This window comes from Gobius niger (genome assembly GCF_951799975.1).
Source record: "Gobius niger genome assembly, chromosome: 21".
Classification (NCBI taxonomy): Eukaryota; Metazoa; Chordata; class Actinopteri; order Gobiiformes; family Gobiidae; genus Gobius; species Gobius niger.
In genome coordinates, this window is record NC_136872.1 from 26821998 (window position 1) to 26846478 (window position 24481).

Here is a 24481-nt window from a genome sequence, read left to right on the forward strand (position 1 = left end):
TGAAATGAGTACGTGCTAGTGGCAGGCCGTGGTATTGCAGCCAGCAGCCCAAAAAGCCCTTTTTGTCATAGACACTCATGTAAAAGGAGCAGCCTGTAAAATGGTCCACAGGCGTCTGGAGTTTCAGACTGAGGCAAATATATTTCTTTAAAATTACTATTTTTAGGACATGGACTTTTTTTCTTCGTAAAAAAATTGTAAAGCATCAAAAATACATTTTTAAAAGTGTTCTAATGACGTGACGTCACCAGGGCCGCAGACGTGCGCGAGCGTGTGCGTGACGACTCATGAACGAGCAGATTCTCCCTCGTGTGATTTAGCGGCTGAAGTCTGAGCAAAACAAATGAACTGGACTAAAAACAAGGATAAACGACAACTAACAAACATCTCAAGTAAGTTTATGTTTCTCTAAGTCTTTAGCCAAAAACGAAATATGAAATGTATGATGAATATAGCATGTGTTTATAGCATTGGATTATGGTTAAAAAGAAACAACTAGTCTACATGTTATTAAACTCATTTCTGAAAATTAAATAATGGCACTAATAACCTGTAACTGTTTTATTAATTAAAAAAATACTAGCAGCATTTAATGTACTTATGTACTTATACCATTATTTGTGTAAGTAGAATGAAACACAAAAAAATGCATGATTTCTGCATCTGTCCTGGATCCAGTACAGTACAGTACAGTGCAGTACAGTGCAGTACAGTACAGTACAGTACAGTACAGTACAGTACAGTACAGTACAGTACAGTACAGTACAGTACAGTACAGATAAATGCTAAATAATAAACAATTTCTCACATTTTACCAATGAAAATGTAATATAAAACACTTTTGCAGTGCTCCTTCTTTGTATTTCAGCCAAACAATTCTAGTTGTGATGTTATACTAGCAAATACAGTGAAGTAACAACTCGATTTTTATCAATTCAATTCAGAGATACAGGTGACGCGTCATACGGGTACTTTGGGCCGTTATGGCGGACGAAACTGGTTTCATGCGCCACTGAGCACCTCTATGTAAAGAGATAGGAGCTGGGACAGCATGCCTCATCCAGTTTATAATAGATCCATGGCCGGGACAGTGGACAGTGGAAAACTCCAACACTTTCTCCAACGTGTGTCACTTTATTATGTTTAGTCAAATTAGAGTCGGCCTCGTTTTTATCTATGTGGATTTTCCAAGTCTGTAAATGACTAAATAATAAACATCTTGCTCTGTTTTATTAGATTTTTCCATTATTTATTTGCACAAATCACACAAATTGACACTTTTTCTGCTTCTTAGTTTTTACACAATCTGAACAACACATGAGTTTCAACACATTCAAAGAACATCTGTTGTTTCTGAAGCATTTCCTCCTCCTCGATTGACACAGAGGAAACGGACTGTGAGTGTAAACTCCCACAGCGCCCCCTTGTGGTGTTTGTAGAGAGACAGACAGACTTTACTTGAGTATTTCCCACAGAAACAGTTTCCGTTTCTCCTCCACAGTTGGATTATAGATCTGAGCTGAAGCGGTTTCTGTGGGAACTGAAAGGAGCTCTTTTGTTTCAGTCAAAGTGTCAGGACGGGTTTGTTGTTGCGCTGCTGCAGATGAAACATTTATCACAAAATAAAAAACAGGATTAATGTGTGACTGACGCCTTTGTCGGTGCCACTTGTTTAATCTGTCGCAGCACATTTATATTTCACAAAAACCTTCTCTTTGGGGAGGAGAGAAAACCAAGCAGAGGCTCATGTTCCACTTGTACATCAGCATTTGCCTCAGTTTATATAAACCTACAGCACGTCTGAGCTGAGGAACCTTCATTCTGTCCACGTGAGTCACTGGTGTAACTTTCAAGGTTCATTTAGTCAAACATTAGAGATGTGGAATTATTTGATCTTCACAGGCAGCCGTCCTCAGGAGGAGCCTCTGAACCGGCGACTGAACTTCTGCTTTGTGTTATTTACAGCACGTCCTCCACGATCAGACCGATACAGATGTTTGTGTCTGATACAGATGTTTGTGTCTCCACCAAACTGAGCTCAGGTTCATCTTTCTCTGATCATCCATGAGCTGCTTCTACAAACTGATCAGAGTCCAGTCTTTGGAGGAAACGTTTTGTCTCCAGGTTCTTGATGGAGCTCAGACCTGTTCCTCTGAGCCGTGATCCTGGATCCTTCTGTTTATTCTCCTGGACTCAGAGACGATCGGGAGCTGATAAACATCCCACCTGTGGAGAAGCAGAAATTATAAATTATTTATTACAACGTATTATTATTCACAATAATTAATATGGAAAGACAATGAAAAATAATAAAGTCTTTAAAACAGTTAAATCTCCCGTGTGTCGGAGTGTGGAATGGTGTGACTGAGGAAGACGGAGATAAACTGAATATGATGATTATTGAAACTAAACTCACTCCAGGTCTGTTTTTCATAAGGATATAACGTAATAACATGGTTAACACTTGATCTTCATAAATAACCTTTAATGATAGAATGGATTTAAGATTAAAAAACTCTTTAAAACAAACTCCAACAGCCTCAGTGTTTTTAGAAAATAGAAAATGTTCCAGGTTCAGAACAGTCTGATAAAGTCTGGACTCACCTCAGTGTCTCCAGTCGACAGTCAGGACTCTGTTCGAGGACCAGGAGCTCCTTCACGTCTGACTCTCTCAGAAAGTTAAATATCAGGTCCAGCTGAGTGAGATGTGAGGGGTTGGACTTCAGAGCTGAGGCCAGAGAGGAACAGCTGATCCGTGACAAACCACAGTAACTCATTCTGAATAAAATAAATACATAAATAAATAAAGTTCTTAAAGTCCAGAGATAAAACAGATAAAACAAACACAAAGACACATCTTGAATAATAAAAGTCATGAATTTAAACTGAAGAGTTAATAATTTAAAACAAACTTTTAAAACAAATTGTTTAAAGTCTAATTATTTTCTAAAACTTTCTAAAATATAGTTTAAACAATATACAAATCTTAATGTATAAAAACCATAAATAGATGAAAATATTTCATTTATTTTGTGATTATTTTTAAAATGACATTTAACACATTGAGTGCCAACAATCCAGACCATTTTTCCTGATATTTGTAGCACCACAGTGTATTCTGTGTTATAGTTATGGACACAGGCTGTGGCTCGTTTGAAAGCTGAGACTCTCAGCTCTCAGGAGGTGGAAACACTTTCATTCTACGTGTCTCGGTTCCTCAGAAATCCTAAGCTAAACAGAGGCTAGTTTGATCAAATATTGTGTTTTATGAAACACAACTGTCTCCCTCATTTCACTCTTCACTCTTCAAGAAAAGAACATTGACTATTGAGAATGTCTGGGCCTGAGTTTCACGTTGTTTGAAGAGAACATGGAGCTGAAATATTGTTACAAAAACACGTTGCCGAGGACGCGGTGGTGACTCGCAGTCAGGGTTTCTGTTAGCCGGCTGTAGCCGGCTTTTGGCCGGTTTGAAAAGCAAATGGCCGGTAAAAATAATTTCCATCGGCCAAATTGGCCGACAGTAAAAAAGTGAGAAAAAATATAAAAAATATAAAAATATATTAAACATGTCACCTAAGTCAGTGACTAACATAACAAAGTGTTTTCGAGACAGGCCTAAATATTAAAAAAGGTTCAATATTTCTATCAAAAAAGTTTTGATTTACGCCTTTAGCCCGTTTTACAAAGCACAGTCGAAGCGCCATCATCGCTGTCTGGATATGTAACGCTTTCTCTTCGTACTTCGTCACATTTTCCAAGAAAACGGCAAACTACAGGTACATTTACTTTTATATAAGTGTGTTAAGAACTCAGCAGCGAATACGTTTGATTAGGATATTCTTGAAACGTGCGTGTGTTAAGTCAGACTGACGCGCTGTCCCGCAGCGGCTCTTCCTGGGAGAGTGGCCGGGTTTGGAGGCGCTTCCCCCGGTCAGTCTGCGCAGACGCCTCGGCTCAGTTACCGGTGTTCGGAGCCGCTCTACAGCGCGGCAGAGCTGGGTCCGTTTTGAATCACTCGAGACTGACTGTTGTGACTTTAGTGCTGTTGATTTGTCTCTCCACAATATTTCAGTGGTGAGGGACTTAGTCACTATTTTACACCTGAAGCCACGTAAAAGCGCAGGGCATCTACAGCCCAGCCCTCGCTGTGCAGCTGGTCAGACCTGGATAAGGACAGCGTGAGGGCCGTAGATATCGGCTTCTTTCTGTCTGAGTTAAAGTGCATATGAGTGATGTATATCAGCGTGACACCTGCTGCTCCACCGTCTCCACGCGCACAACTTCATGTTTGGATTTTCGCTGTTGCTACATTTTTCTCACGTCAGTCTTTTATTAGAAATAGCCGTGTTTTGGAATCCACTAAAGCACTCGTGTAGCTCTGTCTAAATGTAGATTGTTGATGATAATAAGCCACGTTCATTATGTATATATATTTTTAATGGCCGGTAATTCTTGCGAATGGCCGACATTTTACGACCCAGCCGGCCAAAGTGGCCGACAAAAAAAAAGTCTAGCGGAACCTCTGCTCGCAGTAAACAGCGCTCGCGTCTGACACAAGGTTTATGTTTAGATCATAAACTGTCGGCTTGTCGACCTCATTGGTCTGTGATTATGAGGCCGATGGATAAAAAACTAAAGAGCGATCTGAAGCACAAGGTGAGGAGATGTTCTGTGCAGGAAATCCCTCTGCTCTCCCTCCTCTGTCTGACACTGAGCTGCTGCAGGACCGCTGGGCGGGACCGCTGGGCGGGGCTTTGAAAACACACGATTAACGGGGCAAGTTTATTTCTGTAACGTTGTGATGAAATGTCCAGATCATGACTTTTCACAAGTTTTCTTAGCCTTGCAAAAAGTCTGACTGACTTTATTTATGTATCTATAAAAACATAATGTATAAAGACTGGCTTGTCTTGTTTTTGCTGAAGTCAGCGAGATTCAAATCACACAATTCCAGACTGTTTCCCCCATGAATCTCTGAACATGAGGATCAGTCTGACTCAAGCCAGGCTAACACTGTCTTGTTTTTTAATTAAAAAAAAAAAAAAAAAAAGCAAAATAATGTTTTTTTTTTCTTTTTGGCACTCAATGTGTTAATATATTCTAAAAGTCTTTGGATAAAACTTCTAAGTTTTTATTCTGCTGGAAATTAATCATTTTTGTCTTGAGCCCTGACACAGACAGAGAACTGACCTGAGAATCTGCAGGCGACAGTCTGACCTTTGCAGAAAACCACACAGATGAGACACTCCTGAGTCAAACAGGTCTCTGTTATCACCCAGGTCCAGCTCAGTGAGATGTGAGGGGTTGGACTTCAGAGCTGAGGCCAGAGAGGAACAGCTGATCTCTGACAAACCACATCTCCTCAATCTGAATAAAGAATAAATGAAGTGATTAAGTCCAGAGTAAAGTCAGAGGAGTTTCTGTAGCTACAGCTGAACATCTGAGACTCTGGTTTGGAGCAGGACTCAGAGGTCGGGGGTAAATGCTGTAGTTTTTCAGACATGATCTCCTACACTTTACTTCACTCTCAGAGAACGGTTACGTCCCATCACTCAGTGATTAAAGGATGAAGAGAGTGGAGGATGGACGAGCGAGAGCCGTCACAGACCTGACACTGATGTCATCAGACCTGCACTGACCTGAGAGAGGAGAGCTGACAGTGAGGACTCTTCAGACCTGCACTGACCTGAGAGAGGAGAGCTGACAGTGAGGACTCTTCAGACCTGCACTGACCTGAGAGAGGAGAGCTGACAGTGAGGACTCTTCAGACCTGCACTGACCTGAGAGAGGAGAGCTGACAGTGAGGACTCTTCAGACCTGCACTGACCTGAGAGAGGAGAGCTGACAGTGAGGACTCTTCAGACCTGCACACAGCACAGACACTGAGAAGTCACTCAGTTTATTACGGGTCAGATCCAACTCTCTGAGATGGGAGGGGCTGGAGCTCAGCGCTGACGCCACCACTTCACAGTGAAGATCTGAGAGTCCACAGTTCTCAAACCTGTAACAGATGTTAGAGCGACATGTGAGTGATTCTAACAGGTCTGTGAAGCTTCTGTCTGTGACTGAGGACTCACACAGCCTTCCTGCAGTTCCTCACCGCTGGGATCAGTCTCAGTTTACCCTGAGGAGACGTGTTGTACTTCTTTAGGTCCAGCTCCTCCAGGACCTGCTCTGACATCTGCAGCATGTAGGCCAGAGCCGAGCACTGGATCTCAGACAGTTCCTCCTTAGATCCACCTCCAGACTTCAGGAAGTCCTGGATCTGCTGCTGCACAGACTGGTCCTTCAGCTCCATCAGACAGTGGAAGATGTTGATGCTTCTGTCGGGAGAGACTTCGTCTGTGTTCATCTTTTTAAGGTTCTTCATGACTTTGGTGATTTCTGATTGGTCGATTGGACTCAGCAGAGCTCCTAAAAGTCTGTGGTTGGACTCCAGACTGAGGCCATGAAGGAACCGCACAAACAGGTCCAGGTGGCCGTTTGGACTCTGCAGGGACTTTTCAAGAGCTTTTATGAGAAACTCATTTGGACTTAATTTGGAGACGGTTCCTTCACTTCCATAAAGAAACTTCCTGACCACCTCCTGGTTGTTCTTAAAGCAGTGGTGAAGGTAAACGGCTGCCAGAAACTCCTGCACGCTCAGGTGGATGAAGCAGTAGACTGACTGGTTGAAGACACTCTCTCGTTTGAAGATCTCAGTGCAGAGTCCGGAGTAGACCGAGGCCTCGCTCAGGTCCAGACCCACCTGCTCCAGGTCTTCTTGGTAGAACATGATGTTTCCTGTCTGCAGATGCTCAAAGGCCAGTCTCCCCAGCTTCAGGAGCAGCTCTGTGTCGGCCTTTGTCAGCCCCCAGGGCTCAGACCTAAACTTCTGAACAAATGCCTTCCACAAACTCTTCTTTCTGTCCTCAGACTGAACTGCATCATAATGAGTTGTTCGAAGACTCTTCTCTTCTCTTTCCTGAACTCCTGCTTCATACTTCCTCTTCCTGTGCGTCTGCACCAACAGGAAGTGTGCGTACATGTCTGTGAGGGTCTGGGGCAGTGGTCCGCTCTGATGGCTTCTCAACATGTGGTCCAGGACTGTGGAGGTGATCCAGCAGAAGACTGGGATCTGGCTCATGTTGTGGAGGCTGCGGGAGGTTCTGAGGTGGGACAGGACTCGGTCACACTGTTTTTTTTTTCTGAACCTCTTCCTGAAGTACTGCTCCTTCTGTGGGTCAGTGATGAAGCCCCTGACCTCCGTGACCCTGTGCACGCACCGCGCTGGGATCTGATGGGCCGCCGCTGGGCGGGAGGTGATCCATATAAGGGCGTGAGGAAGCAGAGCGCCTCTGATGAGGTTCACCAACAGTACGCCCACCTCTGACCTCTGTGTGACCTCAGAGATGAGCTCACAGCTGAAGTCCAGAGACAGTCTGCTCTCGTCGAGGCCGTCAAAGATGAACAGGAGTTTACAGACGGACAGAGTGTGGGCTGTGAGCGTCTGTGGGGCAGAGAAACACAACATTTAACATCCATGACTTTACACCACTTTCCTTCAACCCTCTCTTTAAACCAGTGAGTGGTGGAGCTCCAGTGTGAGGGACTGCAGGGTTTACAGTGAATGTGAACACAGACTGAATTAACAAACGCCCTGAGAGCCAGGAGTCATTTCAAAAGTGTTTGAGACTTTGAAATATATGATGTGAAAGGTAAAGCTTTCTCTAAATGAGAGTGACCTGTGGATCCAGCGCTGGATGGAACACTTGGATCAGCTCCATCAGACTGTAGCGCCCCCTTCTGACCAGGTTCATCTCTCTGAAGGACAGTGGCACCACCAGCTGCAGCTCCTGGTTCTCTGAGCCCTGGGCCCAGTCCAGACAGAACTTCAGGACTGAGAAGGTCTTCCCCACTCCAGCCACGCCCACAGTCAGCACGGCTCTGATGGAGCCCTGCTGCAGCGCCCCCTGCTGCTGCTCAGGGGGCAGAGCTTTAAAGATGTCCTGGCACCTGATGGTGATCTCCTGGACCTCCTTCTTCTTGGACTGTGTCTCCAGACTCCTCTCCTCAGGTTGGGCTCTGGCCTCTTCACTGAGGCCCTCTGTGATGTACAGCTCAGTGAAGATGCTGTTCAGAAGAGTTCTATCTCCTGATTCTTCACTTCCCTCTGTCACACTCTCACATCTGCTGCTCAGGCTCTGCTTATGCTCCTTCAGAACCTTGTGGAGACCTTCACCTGGACACAGAGGAGGAGACACCTGTTAATGTTGATGAACAGGTCTCTTATTCCCTGCTGTAGTTGATGAGTCTCAGACTGAGCAGACTCACCTGGTGCAGGGCCTTGAACCCCCTGATCAGGACTGTTGCCTGTGTCTCCACACTGAGGCCAGGCGTCCTGCTCTGACTCTGTTTCTCTGTGACACAAACACACAGCACTGAGCACGTCTTTAACATCTCACAAGTTACAATCACAAATATAAAGCACAGTTTAGCTGCTGAGACTCTGTGTTCAGGTCAGATCTTACTGTGAGTCTGGAGCAGGTTCAGGACTGAAGTTTGGAACGTGACCTTTAGACCTGTCACTCTTCATGGACAGAGCCGACACTGAGGCTGTGGATCTGCTTCTGTGGAGAGAAGATGATTCATGTTTGATTCTGAAATGTGAAGTCAGCCTCAGGATCTTTATACAATTAGTAAAAAAAAAAAATCACTTCCTTTGAGTGAACCATTTTAAAAACTTTACTTAATCTGTAGCTCTCCCGTACGAGGGGTTAAAGTAACTCAAATAATAATGATACAATAATTCAAATATGAATGTGGTAAAAACCAAAGCAGTAAAACTAGACTTGATAAAAATCAAAAGTGTGAAAAACAGAACGAGGTAAAAGCGTCATAAAATCCCACATGTGATTAAATCATCTGTGAATTTGGATTCATTATAACAACATGGTTCATTTAATAACATTAATATCATGTCCATAAACTTAGTCCATGTATCGTCCACAGATCCTCTCATATGTTTCACCTGCACTTATCTCTGACCACAGGCCTGGAGCTTTTTAACCTCTGAACCCACACTTTAATACATCGTCTCCAGTTCAGCTTTACCCAAATCTAAAGGCTTCTCCAATGGAGAGCAACAGTGTGAGTGTGTGAAAACTGAGTCACATGTTTCAAGTGTTTTTGTCTCTTTTTATTTTACATTTTTGCTTTTCGTAGGTTTTTGTTGCTTTTCTGACATGTTTTTGTGGCTCTTTTGATCATTTTTTCTAGTAAAATTTAGATTTGGGTAAAGCCAAACTGTAGAAAATGTGCTCGGTTCAGGTGGAGGTTTAGAGGTTAACAGAAATTATTGAAGAGTTTTTATCTCCAAAGTTTAAGCTACTGTTGCAGCTAACCAAGCTAACTAAGCTAACTAAGGTAACTAAGCTAACTAAGCTAACTAAGCTAACTAAGCTAACTAAGCTAACTAAGGTAACTAAGGTAACTAAGCTAACTAAGGTAACTAAGCTAACTAAGCTAACTAAGTTAAAGAGTAACTAAACACCAAATCCACTTTTTTTTTGCTGATAAACGGTCTAAATGGTTGTTGAATAGAGTTAGCTACATGTCCCAGTCTATATCTTGACATTTGGTGCAAACTTGTTCAAAATCTCACTTTTGTGTCTAAAACCGCATGGTTAACGCCCCCTACTGGTTTCACGCAGCAACTACATTTGATATTTTGCGATTGGAGGAGAGTGTGTCCACGGCGTCCAGAAAACGTCATCAGTTCTGCCCGTGGTTCTGCCTCAGTGCCTCTGTGGCCCCGCCCACACACGCCTCCGCCTCCGTCACGCAGCAACCAGGACACGCGTCGCGCACACACCGCCTGAGCTCATGAGTCAAACCAGTAGATGGCGCCCCTGCGATGCTCACACTTCGGCTGAGGTGGTGTAGAGGAATAAATCCCTTAGAAAAGCTACTGTGCGATGCTCTCTCTCTGTTCGCAGTCACTGACAGCGAGCGAGTCGTCTACCGGCGGCCATCTTTTTTTTTTCCCCGTAGGATAGTTGCTACATCAAGTCATGAGAATGTACCAACTATCCTACGAAAAAATCAACATTGCGCACAGTGGTGACAGCGGTAACAGCCGTGTCAGTCCTGTCAGATCTTGGGGCTTGGTCTGAGACGGTCAACAGAGCAGACCCCGCCCACACACTCACCCCCCTCGTCTCCCCCAAAGCCTCCGAGACCACCCCTTTCTCAGCACTTTTTGACTTCTGTTTGTGGGTGGGGAAAGGCTCTGCCACGCCCGTTTAGTTGCACTTTAACTAAGCTAACTAACAGCAGGTGCTAATGTCGTGACAAATGTCTCCACATTGAGCTTTTGGACTTTGTCTCAGTCCATTTAGGAAACTGATCCATCTGCTCATCCATCAGTGTCTCTGAGGCCTGAGGTTTAAGACTCAGATCTACAGGAAATAACAAATATTACAGCACGACCTGAAACTGAAGAGGGAAAAGTGGAGGAGCAAAAACTAAACAAGTGAATAAAAAACAAACGATAACTTTGATGAAGATCATATAAATGACTTTTAAATGAACCATGTTTTCATTTTAATGACGTCTAAATTCTCAGATTTTCACACAGAATTTTCACATGTGGGATTTTATGGAACTCAGTTTTACCCTGTTCTGTTTCTAGTTTTACTGCTTTGATTTTTACCACATTCATATTTAATGATGTTTTGTTCCTTTGACCCGTCACACTCACGTTCATCTGTTTAGTCTTTAAATATTATATTTCCCTGAGCGTTAGATCGAATCATCAAAGGTCATTCAGAGAAATCACGACAATCAGAAGAGTCTGGTTAGTTTTATGACCATCACAAAATGGCCGCCAGAGCTGTTGTTCCAGTGGGTTACCGTGACAACGCCTTATCTACAGTTTTATTACAGATCTGTGAATGATCCACTCACTGTTTATTACGAGTGAAGGAACTTTCACAAACTGGAATAGTCACATTTGTCTTTGAAGGAGGTTAAATAAGAAACGAACTCACTTTGTCCCACAGAGCTGTGGCTCAGTGCTGCCCTCTGGAGGCTTTGCTTTTCCTTCTGCCATTTCCTCCGAGTCTCGTCCTGGGGGAGAATCAGAGCCTTTAACACAGAGATAAACCTCATCATGTGAACGCTGAGTTTATTTACCTGAGACTGAACCAACAGGAAACAGTGAGACTCGGAGACTCGGAGACTCTGAGACTCTGAGACTCGGAGACTCGGAGACTCGGAGACTCGGAGACTCTGCTCTGTCTGACGCTCCTTCAGACGCACTTTGACTCTGATTCAGGCAAAGCTACAGGTTAATGATCCACTAATACAACATCCATCATAAACTAAAGGTCAAAAAGAGTTAATGATTATTCAAGTTGTCAAAGTTTTCCCAGTTTTTATCCTAGTTTTGTCTCTGATCATGAGTTTATTCATTTGCTTTGGCTTTTCAGACTTAAGGCCGAGTCAACAAGCAAAGGTTCAGGATCAGTGTTTAGACGATAAACAAAGATGGTCCAGTTTGTCCCACTGACCTTTACATGTGTTTCAGGATTCAGACGCTCAGTTTCATTAAGGCAAAGGTTTTATGTTTCATGTTGCACGATTGAACCTGATCATAACAAAGGCCAATAAAACAATTCAGATTCTGGAAACGTAAGGATGGAAAAAGCTGTGAGAAATGTTGAATAAAATCCTCTTTATTCTCTTGTGTCCTGATGATTTACAGTTCATGACGTTTGTACTGAATGTGTTTGTTTGTCTCAGTTTTGAATTGTCCTTTGGGATGAATAAAGTTGTTTGAATTGAATTTGACTTGAATTTGTCTTTTAGTCGTTGACAAACCTGCTCAGAAATCCAGGTACGAGGTTTACAGTTTTGGATTGACCAAGACTGTCTTTGAAAACAGAAAAACAATTGTCTTAGTTTGTTATGGAGCCCTGGAAGTGACGTCAGACAAAAAAATAAATATATTTTATTTATTTATTTTTATTTTTAACATTATTCCTTTAGTTTCATGTTTCTTGTTGCACAGAAAGTTTGTAAAACCTTTGACAATAGTAATAAACAGTTTTCTGATTCTGAGCCGATTATTGCTTCACGTGGAAGAAACAGGATCCAAACAGCCTCACATGAAACTCTTTTATTGAACTAAAGTTATTTAAAGGCCTTAAAGATGGAGCTGATTAACCTCTTAACTCCCGCCTGAACCGAGAGGATCTTTTTCCATCATTTTTTTGTTGGGTATTCAACTCATTTTTGTTACTTTTTTGTCTTTTTTTTGTAATTTTTTGTAATTTTTTCATCACTTTTTTGTCACATTTCCATCATTGTTTTTGTCTCAGTTTTGTTGCTTTTTCTCACCTTTTTTCCAGAAGCTTTTGGATTGGGGTAAAGCCAAACTGGAGAAAATGTGCTCGGTTCAGGTGGGAGTTAAGGGGTTAAGAACTTCTTCTCACAGAGAGATAAAACATTCCATTCTTTAAAGTGGGCGGCTCGGTGGCACAGCGGTTAGAGCCTCGGCTTCACAGCTCGAAGGTCCCGGGTTCGATTCCCACCAGGACGGAGCCTTTCTGTGTGGAGCATGTTCTCCCCGTGTGTGTGTACGTTTCCCCACCACTAAAAACATGTACAATAGGTGAATCCTCCAGCTCCACATCATGGAGATAGTTTTTATTAAATGGTCTCAACTTATAAAGCGCTTTTCCACCTACATTAGACTCAAAGCGCTTTACAGCAAGGATCCACTCACCCATTCATACTCTCATTCAAACACCAATATAAGCAGACACTGGGGCAATGTGGGGGAAGTGTCTTGCCCAAGGACACAACGACAGTGTGCACTTTCAGGAGGTGGGATTCGAACCCCTGACCTTCCGATCATGAGACGACCCGCTCTACCATCTGCACCACTGTCGCCCCATTAACAACATTTTACTGAAATCAAGCAACATTTAAGTAAAATATCCACAATTTTTCACTAAACAAGAATGTTTTCCTTAAATGATTCCATTTTCTGAGGACATTTTGCTTAATTCTAGTCATTTATTTGCTTAAATTTAGTGTTTCTTTCCTGTTTTATGATGAGAAAAATATTCTATGAAAAATAATTCTTAGCAAGAAAACAATGCTGACCCTTTTGGCAGAATGTTTTCCTTCAAACAAGACAAAGCGTCTCATTTTAAGATTGTTTTCCTTGTTTTTAGAAGCTCTGTCTTTTCCCAAAGCCTCACCTGAGTGTGGGCTCTGAAGCGTCTCCTCTGTCCGACTCTCCCTGGTTTCTGCTCGGTTTGGAGATTACAGGACCGTCCCGTCATCTCCCCTTCAGCCGCACATTTGTGACACTGCGGCGGAAACACCTGCTCTTTACCTGAGGACAAGCCCCGCCCTCTGTCACCACAGCCACACACTTAACCCTTAAGGCACAGGCTGAGGATCACTGACACTGAGATCAGAAGGAAATGTATTGCAGCGTTTGTTTAATTTCATAATGATCATGACAGGCCTAGTTTCACAAAATGTAAATCTATTTTTGCCCCTGACAGTATAAAAAAGAAAACATGTTTAGTGACAGGAGAATTATAAAATAACATAGACACAAAGCAGTGATTATCGACCCCGGTCCAGTCGTAGAGCCTTTTGAAGCCACAAAGATCCTCCTTCAACATGTGGCCCTCAGTAAAACAGGACCGTGTTCAGCCACTAGAGGGCGCTCTTTGGTTCAGTGTGGTGTAAAGTCAGGTCAAGGCCATGACAATACGCTGGGTTTGATTTGATACAGACAGAGGTTCAAACTCACTGATGACCTTTGACCCTGTCGCACTCGTTAGTATTTAATATAAACTCTTTTGTCCAATCAGGAGTCAGGAAAAGTGCAGCGTCTGCTCTTTCAGATCAATGAACAAAGGTTTGATGAACTTCTCACAAACGTGTCCCAAAGTGGAGACAGTTTTCAGACACATTTTGATTTGATTTGAAGCTGAAGTGGAGAAAATGCTGTGGGATCAGGCGGGGGTTTAGTTCCTCCTGTTTGAATCCTCCCTCCCTAAAGTCCCCGTGTGTCTGGACTTTTCCCTCTGCAGTCCAGTCTGATCATGTGACTCTGATCATGTGACTCTGGGTTTCCCTGGCGATGATGTAACAAACCCGCTCAGGCCACGCCCCCCCAGGTCAAACTGCCTCGGCGTCGCTGCAGGTGAGTCTCAGATCACACGCTCTCACAAACATAGAATCAAATAAGATGAAGAGGATTATTCATCACAAACCGTCTGACTCTTTATGTCTCTGAAGATTCAAATCAAATAAAGCTCCAAAACTCTTTATTCTCCTCATTTGTAAACGTGTAAACGTGTCGTTGTTTTTCAGAGTTTGTGCTGAGTCGGCAGACGCTCTGCAGAAACACTTCACACTGGCTTTGATCCACATTCATCCTTTAAGCACTTTTTTTGTTCAATTCTTGTAGTTTTTTTTCTATTTTTTGTCACATTTTTGTCACATTTTCATTCTTCATGTTTTTAGATTTGGGTAAAGCTGAATAATCACAGGCCAATCATGAGCTCAGTTGTTATTATTGTCCTGACAAGATGAAAAAGATCTTTCCCAAACAGATTCAGTCGATAATGAAGTGATAATGCGCCGCTTAAATATTTACTCACAGTGGAAAAAGTATTTGTACTTTTCATTGTGATTTTACTCAAGTAGAAGTAAAAAGTACTGCAAAATAAAAGTGCTCTAAGAAGTACAATTTCTTCAACATGTTACTCAAGTACTGGAGTAAATGTAACTGAGTAACCTCTGCTCATTCCACATGAGTTTTCATTTACTCCAGTATGAGTAAATGAAAACTCATGTGCAGGAAGTAAACAAACGGGAACCCGGGCTGAGGGGGACACTGCGGTAATGTGGTCCCGCCTCCTGGTCTTCGTCAGGTGTAATGTGGTCCCGCCTCCTGGTCTTCGTCAGGTGTAATGTGGTCCCGCCTCCTGGTCTTCGTCAGGTGTAATGTGGTCCCGCCTCCTGGTCTTCGTCAGGTGTAATGTGGTCCCGCCTCCTGGTCTTCGTCAGGAGCTGCTGTAAACCTGAGATCCTCTTTTTGGGAAGAGCAGAAAGCAGGGCATTACAGTAGTGGATACGACTGGTGATAAAAGCATGAGCGTCTCCGTGTTGGCCCGAGAGAGAATGGGGCGACTCTGGCTCTGTTCTTTAGATGGTAAAAACCTATCTTTGTGATATTCTTAATGTGTGGAATAAAAGTCAGCTCAGAGTCAAAGATCACACCCAGGTTCTTCACCTGTGAGGAAGGATTAATAGACACTGTAGTTTGGGTAAAAGTCTCTCTCTCTGGGCCTCAGGAGCGATGATTAACATTTCAGTTTTGTCCTGGTTAAGCTGGAGAAAGTTTTCTGCCATCCAGGATTCGATTCTAAAATGCAGTTAAAAAGTGCATCCATTGGCCTGGTGTCATCAGGAGACATGGAGATGTATAACTGTGTATCATCAGCATAACTGTGGAAGTCGACCCCGTGTCTCCTGATGACATCACCAAGAGGAGCATATACAGATTAAAAAGCACTGGGCCTGAAACTGAACCCTGGGGCACACTGCATGTAATTCTATGGACCTTAGAGGAGCAGGTATCCACACTCACTATGAACGTCCTGTCTGTGAAGTAGGAAGTAAACCATTTGTGTTCAGCACCAGAGAGGCCGATGTGTTTTAAACGAGTTAAAAGAATAGTGTGGTCGACTGTATCAAAGGCAGCGCTCAGATCCAGAAGAACCAACACCGTCAACTTCTTAGAATCATAATTTAATCTATAATCATTTAAAATCTTTAAGAGGGCGGTCTCGGTGCTGTGGTTTACCCTAAAGCCGGACTGGAATTTCTCAAGGACATTTTGTGCAGTAATAAAATCATTAAGTTGGATAAAGACAAGTTTTTCTAAGATTTTGCTTAAAAATGGTAAGTTGGAAACTGGTCTGAAATTGTTAAAATCATTAAAATCCAAATTGCTCTTCTTCAACAGGGGCCTCACCACCGCCCCTTTAAACGCAGCAGGGAAGACCCCGTCTGGAGAGAGCAATTCATCATGTTTAGAAGCTCGTCTCTAAAACATCCATAAAATGTTTTAAAAAACGGTGTTGGGACCGGGTCTAAAGGACATGTGGTGGAACTCACTGAGGAGAAAACTTTATCAAGCATCTCAGCATTAACCAGGACAAAACTGTCCAGTGTTTCCTCTGGAACAAATAGACCATCAGATGTATTTAGAACCGTGTTACTTTGGGTAGATAAAATCTAACCTCTAATAGTGTCTATCTTTCCTCTGAAGTGTCTGCAAACTCCTCACAGAGGCGTCTGTGGGGTTAAAAGGAGTTTTGTTTAAATTAGGATTTAAAACATTTTCTATCGTCGAGAATAAGACTTTTGAGTTACTTTTGTGATTGGTGATTATTGTGGAAAAGAATGTGTTTCTTGCATTTCTTATTGCTGTATTGCAGGTCTTTTGTTGGGCACGGAATATTTGATAATTTATCGTTATTTTGCTTTTCCTCCATCTCCTCTCGGCCTTCCTGCAATTTCTCTTAAGTTGTTTTAGCTCCGTGATTCTCCAAGGGGGAAGGGGTTTAGGATTAACCTTTTTAAGTTTGAATGGTGCAACTGTATCGAGGGCAGTGAGTAGTTTACTGTTAAAGTTGTCAACAATAAAATCACAGTTCGCAGGTAAAGTCACTGGAGGAATTTGGTGTAAAGCATCAGTATATTTCGCAGCCACTTCAGGGGTGAGATTACGTTTCCTCACAGTTTTTGCCGAGGTCTTTCGCTGAATAAAACCAGTGACATTAAAAAACATGTAGTAATGGTCAGAGTCAAGTCGACGACAGAGGACACAGTCTTCTCTCAGGTCTTTTATGATCAATCACAAACACAAACGCTCCGTCTAAACTCGCCTTTACACGAGATAACAACAAATAATCAGGTCCGGGGTAAAAACGAAACAGAAACCTGCAGTGACACTGATGTCAAAGCTCCGCTAACAGCAACGAAACATTTCCTGTTGTCCCGACAAAATAAAAGGCGCCAATGTTCCAGCCGCTGGGAGAGGGTTTGAAATGTTAATTAATATCATCCATTTTGCTCAAATAGAAATAAAAGCCTGTCTCTAACTGTGGCCTGGTTCCAATAAAGGCCTGGTCCTGGATGCCCTTGAGTAAATAAAGGCCCCGCACGGCCCGCAGATATTAGAGCATTTACGGTACATTAAAGACAACGAAGGAACAAGACGATGGAAACATTTATGATGAAACGACACCAGGACGTCGTCTGAAGTCATGAAGCACTTTATTTCACTCAAAGGACAAAGTTTACAACAAGACTGAAGGTCAGACTGTGCTTCTTCAGAGAGTTTCCATCTGATCTGAACAAACTGTTCTTCATCAGATCATAATATCAGATCAATGTAATAATATCAATAAGTCAAACAGATCAAAGCTCCAGGATCAGACGCCTGGAGAGTCTGAAGGACTTCACTTTCTTCTCTCTTTTTGTCTCCAGGTTCTTGATGGAGCTCAGACCTGTTCCTCTGAGCTGTGATCCTGGATCCTTCTGTTTATTCTCCTGGGCTCAGACTGAGGCGTCTGATCTGGAGCTGCTGCTCATCATTAATAAAACCTCCAGCTGTGGAGAAGCAGAAATCAGGAATTATTTATTACAACTTATTATTATTCACAATAATTAATATGGAAAGACAATGAAATATATGAAAAATAAAAAGTTATTTTAAATCGCTTAAAGATGTATATCAGAGTGTGGGCTCAAAAAGTGGATTATTGAAACACAACACACTCCAGGTCTGTTTCTGATGAAGATATAACATAATAACATGGTTTACACTTCATCTTCATATATGACCATTGATAGTAGAATTTATTTAGAACAAAAATAAACGGAAAATGCTCCAGGTTCAGAATAGTCTCATAAAGTCTGGACTTACTGCACTTTCTCCAGTCGACAGTCAGGGCTCTGTTTAAGGACCAGGAGCTTCTTCACGTCTGACTCACTTAGATTGTTATTCCTCAGCTCCAGCTCAGTGAGATGTGAGGGGTTGGACTTCAGAGCTGAGGCCAGAGAGGAACAGCTGATCTTTGACAAACCACAGTCCCACAATCTGAATAAAATAAATACATAAATAAAGTTCAGTACAGAGATTAAACACATAAAACAAACACATCTTGAATAATAAAAGTCATGGATTTAAACTGGAGAGTTAATAATTTAAAACAACAAACTTTTCCACAAAGTGTTTAAAGTCTAATTATTTTCTAAAACTTTCTAAAATATAGTTTGAACAATATACAAATCTTAATGTATAAAAAGCATAAATAGATGAAAATGTTTCATTTATTTTGTGATTATTTTTAAAATGACATTTAACACAGTGAGTGCCAACAATCCAGACCATTTTTCATGATATTTGTATCACCACAGTGTATTCTGTGTTATAGTTATGGACACAGACTGTGGCTCGTTTGAAAACTGAGACTCTCAGCTCTCAGGAGGTGGAAACACTTTCATTCTACGTGTCTCGGTTCCTCAGAAATCCTAAGCTAAACAGAGGCTAGTTTGATCAAATATTGTGTGTTTTATGAAACACAACTGTCTCCCTCATTTCACTCTTCACTCTTCAAGAAAAGAACATGGACTATTGAGAATGTCTGGGCCTGAGTTTCACGTTGTTTGAAGAGAACATGGAGCTGAAATATTGTTACAAAAACACGTTGCCGAGGACGTGGTGGTGACTCGCAGTAGGCTAAGAGTGTATAAAAGTGCAAAATGGTAATCAATGTGTTAATTTATTCTAAAAGTCTATGGATAAAACTTCTATGTTTTTATTCTTCAGGAAATAAATTATTTTTCTCATGAACTAAACAAAACTATAGCCCTGACACAGAGACAGTGAAGTGACCTGAGAATCTGCAGGCGACAGTCTGTCACTTGAAGAAAACCACACAGATGAGACACTCCTGACTCAGACAGTCTGTTATCACTCAGCTCCAGGACAGTGAGATGTGAGGGGTTGGACTTCAGAGCTGAGGCCAGAGAGGAACAGCTGATCTCTGACAAACCACAGCTGCTCAATCTGAATAAAGAATAAATGAAGTGATTAAGTCCAGAGTAAAGTCAGAGGAGTTTCTGTAGCTACAGCTGAACATCTGAGACTCTGGTTTGGAGCAGGACTCAGAGGTCGGGGGTAAATGCTGTGGTTTTTCAGACATGATCTCCTACACTTTACTTCACTCTCAGAGAACGGTTACGTCCCATCACTCAGTGATTAAAGGATGAGGAGAGTGGAGGATGGACGAGCGAGAGCCGTCACAGACCTGACACTGATGTCCTCAGACCTGCACTGACCTGAGAGAGGAGAGCTGACAGTGAAGACTCTTCAGACCAACACACAGCACAGACACTGAGGAGTCACTCAGGTCATTAAAACTCAGATTCAATTCTCTGAGATGGGAGGGGCTGGAGCTCAGCGCTGATGCCACCACTTCACAGTGAAGCTCTGAGAGTCCACAGTCCTCAAACCTGTAACAGATGTTAGAGCGACATGTGAGTCATTCTAACAGGTCTGTGAAGCTTCTGTCTGTGACTGAGGACTCACACAGCCTTCCTGCAGTTCCTCACCACTGGGATCAGTCTCTGTTTACCCTGATCAGACGTGTTGTACTTCTTTACGTTCAGCTCCTCCAGGACCTGCTCTGACATCTGCAGCATGTAGGCCAGAGCCGAGCACTGGATCTCAGACAGTTTCTCCTTAGATCCACCTCCAGACTTCAGGAAGTCCTGGATCTGCTGCTGCACAGACTGGTCCTTCAGCTCCATCAGACAGTGGAAGATGTTGATGCTTCTGTCGGGAGAGATTTTCTCTGTGTTCATCTTTTTAAGGTTCTTCATGACTTCTGTGATTTCTGATTGGTCGATTGGACTCAGCAGAGCTCCTAAAAGTCTGTGGTTGGACTCCAGACTGAGGCCATGAAGAAACCGCACAAACAGGTCCAGGTGGCCGTTCGGACTCTGCAGGGACTTTTCAAGAGATTGATTGAGTAAATCATTTGGACTTAACTCTGAGACGGTTCCTTCACTTCCATAAAGAAACTCCCTGACCACCTCCTGGTTGTTCTTAAAGCAGTGGTGAAGGTAAACGGCTGCCAGAAACTCCTGCACGCTCAGGTGGATGAAGCAGTAGACTGACTGGTTGAAGACACTCTCTCGTTTGAAGATCTCAGTGCAGAGTCCGGAGTAGACCGAGGCCTCGCTCAGGTCCAGACCCACCTGCTCCAGGTCTTCTTGGTAGAACATGATGTTTCCTGTCTGCAGATGCTCAAAGGCCAGTCTCCCCAGCTTCAGGAGCAGCTCTGTGTCGGCCTCTGTCAGTGTCTGTCCACTCTTCTTCTGGTTCTTAGGGGTTTGCTTCCTCTTGGGTCTTACCTTGTGTACAAAAGCCTTCCACAAAGTCTTCTTGATTGTTCTGTCTTTAAGGTTAACTGTAGAATGATGGGGCATTGTAATTGTTTTCTTTTCCACACTGTCCTCAGATTTGAGTTCCTGAACAGAGGCCTTCCTCAAACTCTTCTTCACTCTGTCATCAGACCTAACTGCATCATCGTGAGTTTTTCTAAGACTTTTCTCTGCTCTGTCCTGAGCTCCAGCTCCGTACTTCCTCTTCCTGTGCGTCTGCACCAACAGGAAGTGTGCGTACATGTCTGTGAGGGTCTGGGGCAGTGGTCCGCTCTGATGGCTTCTCAACACGTGGTCCAGGACTGTGGAGGTGATCCAGCAGAAGACTGGGATCTGGCTCATGTTGTGGAGGCTGCGGGAGGTTCTGAGGTGGGACAGGACTGTTTGAAGCTGCTCTTCATCTGAGAACCTCTTCCTGAAGTACTGCTCCTTCTGTGGGTCAGTGATGAAGCCCCTGACCTCCGTGACCCTGTGCACGCACCGCGCTGGGATCTGATGGGCCGCCGCTGGGCGGGAGGTGATCCATATAAGGGCGTGAGGAAGCAGAGCGCCTCTGATGAGGTTCACCAACAGTACGCCCACCTCTGACCTCTGTGTGACCTCAGAGATGAGCTCACAGCTGAAGTCCAGAGACAGTCTGCTCTCGTCGAGGCCGTCAAAGATGAACAGGAGTTTACAGACGGACAGAGTGTGGGCTGTGAGCGTCTGTGGGGCAGAGAAACACAACATTTAACATCCATGACTTTACACCACTTTCCTTCATCCCTCACTTTAAACCAGTGAGTGGTGGAGCTCCAGTGTGAGGGACTGCAGGGTTTACAGTGAATGTGAACACAGACTGAACTAACAAACGCCCTGAGAGCCAGGAGTCATTTCAAAAGTGTTTGAGACTTTGAAATATATGATGTGAAAGGTAAAGCTTTCTCTAAGTGAGACTGACCTGTGGATCCAGCGCTGGATGGAACACTTGGATCAGCTCCATCAGACTGTAGCGCCCCCTTCTGACCAGGTTCATCTCTCTGAAGGACAGTGGCACCACAAGCTGCAGCTCCTGGTTCTCTGAGCCCTGGGCCCAGTCCAGACAGAACTTCAGGACTGAGAAGGTCTTCCCCACTCCAGCCACGCCCACAGTCAGCACGGCTCTGATGGAGCCCTGCTGCAGCGCCCCCTGCTGCTGCTCAGGGGGCAGAGCTTTAAAGATGTCCTGGCACCTGATGGTGATCTCCTGGACCTCCTTCTTCTTGGACTGTGTCTCCAGACTCCTCTCCTCAGGTTGGGCTCTGGCCTCTTCACTGAGGCCCTCTGTGATGTACAGCTCAGTGAAGATGCTGTTCAGAAGAGTTCTATCTCCTGATTCTTCACTTCCCTCTGTCACACTCTCACATCTGCTGCTCAGGCTCTGCTTATGCTCCTTCAGAACCTTGTGGAGACCTTCACCTGGACACAGAGGAGGAGACACCTGTTAATGTTGATGAACAGGTCTCTTATTCCCTGCTGTAGTTGATGAGTCTCAGACTGAGCAGACTCACCTGGTGCAGGGCCTTGAACCCCCTGATCAGGACTGTTGCCTGTGTCTCCACACTGAGGCCAGGCGTCCTGCTCTGACTCTGTTTCTCTGTGACACAAACACACAGCACTGAGCACGTCTTTAACATCTCACAAGTTACAATCACAAATATAAAGCACAGTTTAGCTGCTGAGACTCTGTGTTCAGGTCAGATCTTACTGAGAGTCTGGAGCAGGTTCAGGACTGAAGATTGGAGGGAAGTCTTTAGACCAGTCACTCTTCATGGACAGAGCCGACACTGAGGCTAAGGATCTGCTTCTGTGGAGAGAAGATCAGGTTCTTCAGCCTGAGAAGTGAAGCTGGATTCATGCTGAGCTTCAGGAGTGAAGTGTACGTGTGCAGGTGAGGCTGAGGTCTGAGGCTGATCAAAGGGCAGAGCATGAGACCAACAACATTCTTTTACTGACATCTGAAATACTGTCAGCTCCACTTATGGACGAATAGAGTCATGGGCGTGTCCTCGTCCCAGTGGAGAAAGACTCACCGTGACTGAACATCGTGTAGTGTTTTAAATGTGCCACAGAGATCAGGTTTGAAATGACTTGATCTGACAGACGGCAGTAAAGACCTGGCCCAGCAGCTCTGAGGAGCAGACCACGGGGCTGCAGAAGAGTCACTGAACAAACATTTGACTCACAGACAGGTTATAAAGTGTAACAGCCTGGTGTCGCTCACTGAAATGAGGAGTTTCATTTGATTTATTCATCCAAACTCTAGCATTAAACCTTAAAGTCTGTTCTTACGTTGTAGCTCAGTGTTTTCCATCTCAGATCCAGTGTGGAGCCGTCGGAGCCTCACCCTGTCACTGTCCTCATGTTACGCTTCACAGCTCCTTGTTTTGTTAAAGTCTTTACTGCCGTTCTGTCAAATCAGGTCATTTCAACTTCACTTGTACGACACATTTAAGCAGCTGCAGTTCCTGCAGTTACTCAGAGAGCGGCACTAAAATGCTGAACAAAGATCAGAACAGACGGATTGACTTGGAGGAGCTGTGGATCCTGAACTCTCACATTTGGATGTGAATATCCTCAAATTAAGCTGAGTCTGCACTTCAAGCCCTTTGATTGTGGAAAACGTATAAACAAACGGAAGGAAAAACTCTGTCACTTCCGTGTTATTTCAGGAGATTATTTCACTCCACATTAGGTTTGTTTCTCACCGTGAGTCCGGAGCAGGTTCAGGACTGAAGAATGGAGGGAAGGTTTTAGACTTGTCACTCTTCATGGACAGAGCCGACACTGAGGCTGTGGATCTGCTTCTGTGGAGAGAACAATGATCTGGTTTTGCTTTGTCTGTTAAGGTTGATAACAAACGGCTGTAGATCTCTTTTATTACATTCATTATGTCTTCTTGAGTAATAATCTTTAGTTTTTTGGTTTCTTTTTGAAAGACACTAGGTAGAAACAAACAAAGCTGTTCAAATACCTTACGCGTTTCGACGGACAAGGAGCTACTTCCGTCTTCGTCAGAGGCGTCTCCCGACGTGCCTGATGCGTCTCTTATTGGGATGTTGTTGTTCCAGGCGTGGCCACACTGACATAAGCAATAAAGCTGTCAGTGTGGCCACAAGTACAAGCGCTGGATCCGGGACGCCATAGGGATCAGAAAGCCAGGAATAAGATGACCAAGACGGAAGTAGTTCCTTGTCCGTCGAAACGCGTAAGGTATTTGAACAGCTTTGTTTGTTTCTACCTAGTGTCTTTCAAAAAGAAACCAAAAAACTATAGGCTGTAGATCTGCCCTGGTGTTTCTGCTTCCCTTTACTACACAGTATAAAGTCTTTCTCACCGTGAGTCTGGAGCAGGTTCAGGACTGAAGACTGGAGGGAGACCTTTAGAAATGTCACTCTTCATGGACAGAGCCGACACTGAGGCTGTGGATCTGCTGCTGTGGAGAGAACAATCATCTGGTTTTGCTTTGTCTCTAAACACATCTGTCTTTGAAGGAGGTGAAAGTCGATAAGAAACGCCTGAACTCACTTTGTCCCACAGAGCTGTGGCTCAGTGCTGCCCTCTGGAGGCTTTGCTTTTCCTTCCGCCATTTCCCCCGAGTCTCGTCCTGGGGGAGAATCAGAGCCTTTAACACAGAGATAAACCTCATCATGTGAACGCTGAGTTTATTTTTACCTGTGACTGGACAAACAGGAAACAGTGGGAGCGGCTCAGCAGTTCAGCTCGACTACATTCCTCATCACACTCCTTCACACGCACTTTGCCTCCTCACAGGTTCAGACACGTATTTGCTCTGTTTATAAGAAGCATTTACACACATTACACTGACACAGCTCTAATAATGCACTCATTATGACTCAATGAACCTTGACTTAAGGCCAAACACCAAATGTGCTCTGGTGTGTGTTATTGTGTATATGATGCA

General features: G+C 43.7%; 3 protein-coding genes across 3 annotated transcripts in view; all 3 read right to left on the reverse strand.

The window, feature by feature from the left end:
- Positions 1-13337, reverse strand: part of LOC306980683 (uncharacterized protein) — a gene marked incomplete at both ends in the record, with an annotated part of 80092 nt that extends 66755 nt beyond the window's left edge. The window contains 3 exons of the mRNA XM_079580112.1: positions 5868-6004; positions 6081-6172; positions 13254-13337. Coding sequence (XP_079436238.1) covers positions 5868-6004; positions 6081-6172; positions 13254-13337 — 313 coding nt within the window. The remainder of the gene's footprint in view (positions 1-5867; positions 6005-6080; positions 6173-13253) is intronic.
- LOC306981091 (NACHT, LRR and PYD domains-containing protein 3-like) overlaps positions 1-24481 on the reverse strand; it is a gene marked incomplete at both ends in the record, with an annotated part of 491281 nt that overhangs the window by 309665 nt on the left and 157135 nt on the right. The gene's annotated exons all lie outside the window — the stretch shown is intronic.
- LOC306980684 (uncharacterized protein) lies at positions 2139-22602 on the reverse strand (the record flags this gene model as incomplete). Its single annotated transcript, XM_079580113.1, has 15 exons — positions 2139-2226; positions 2605-2778; positions 5194-5370; positions 5831-6004; positions 6081-6869; positions 6987-7492; positions 7728-8201; positions 13254-13410; positions 18014-18187; positions 18986-19159; positions 19432-19605; positions 19682-20494; positions 20738-21243; positions 21479-21975; positions 22590-22602. The coding sequence occupies 15 exons, from the start codon at positions 22600-22602 to the stop codon at positions 2139-2141; spliced, it is 4890 nt and encodes a 1629-aa protein (XP_079436239.1).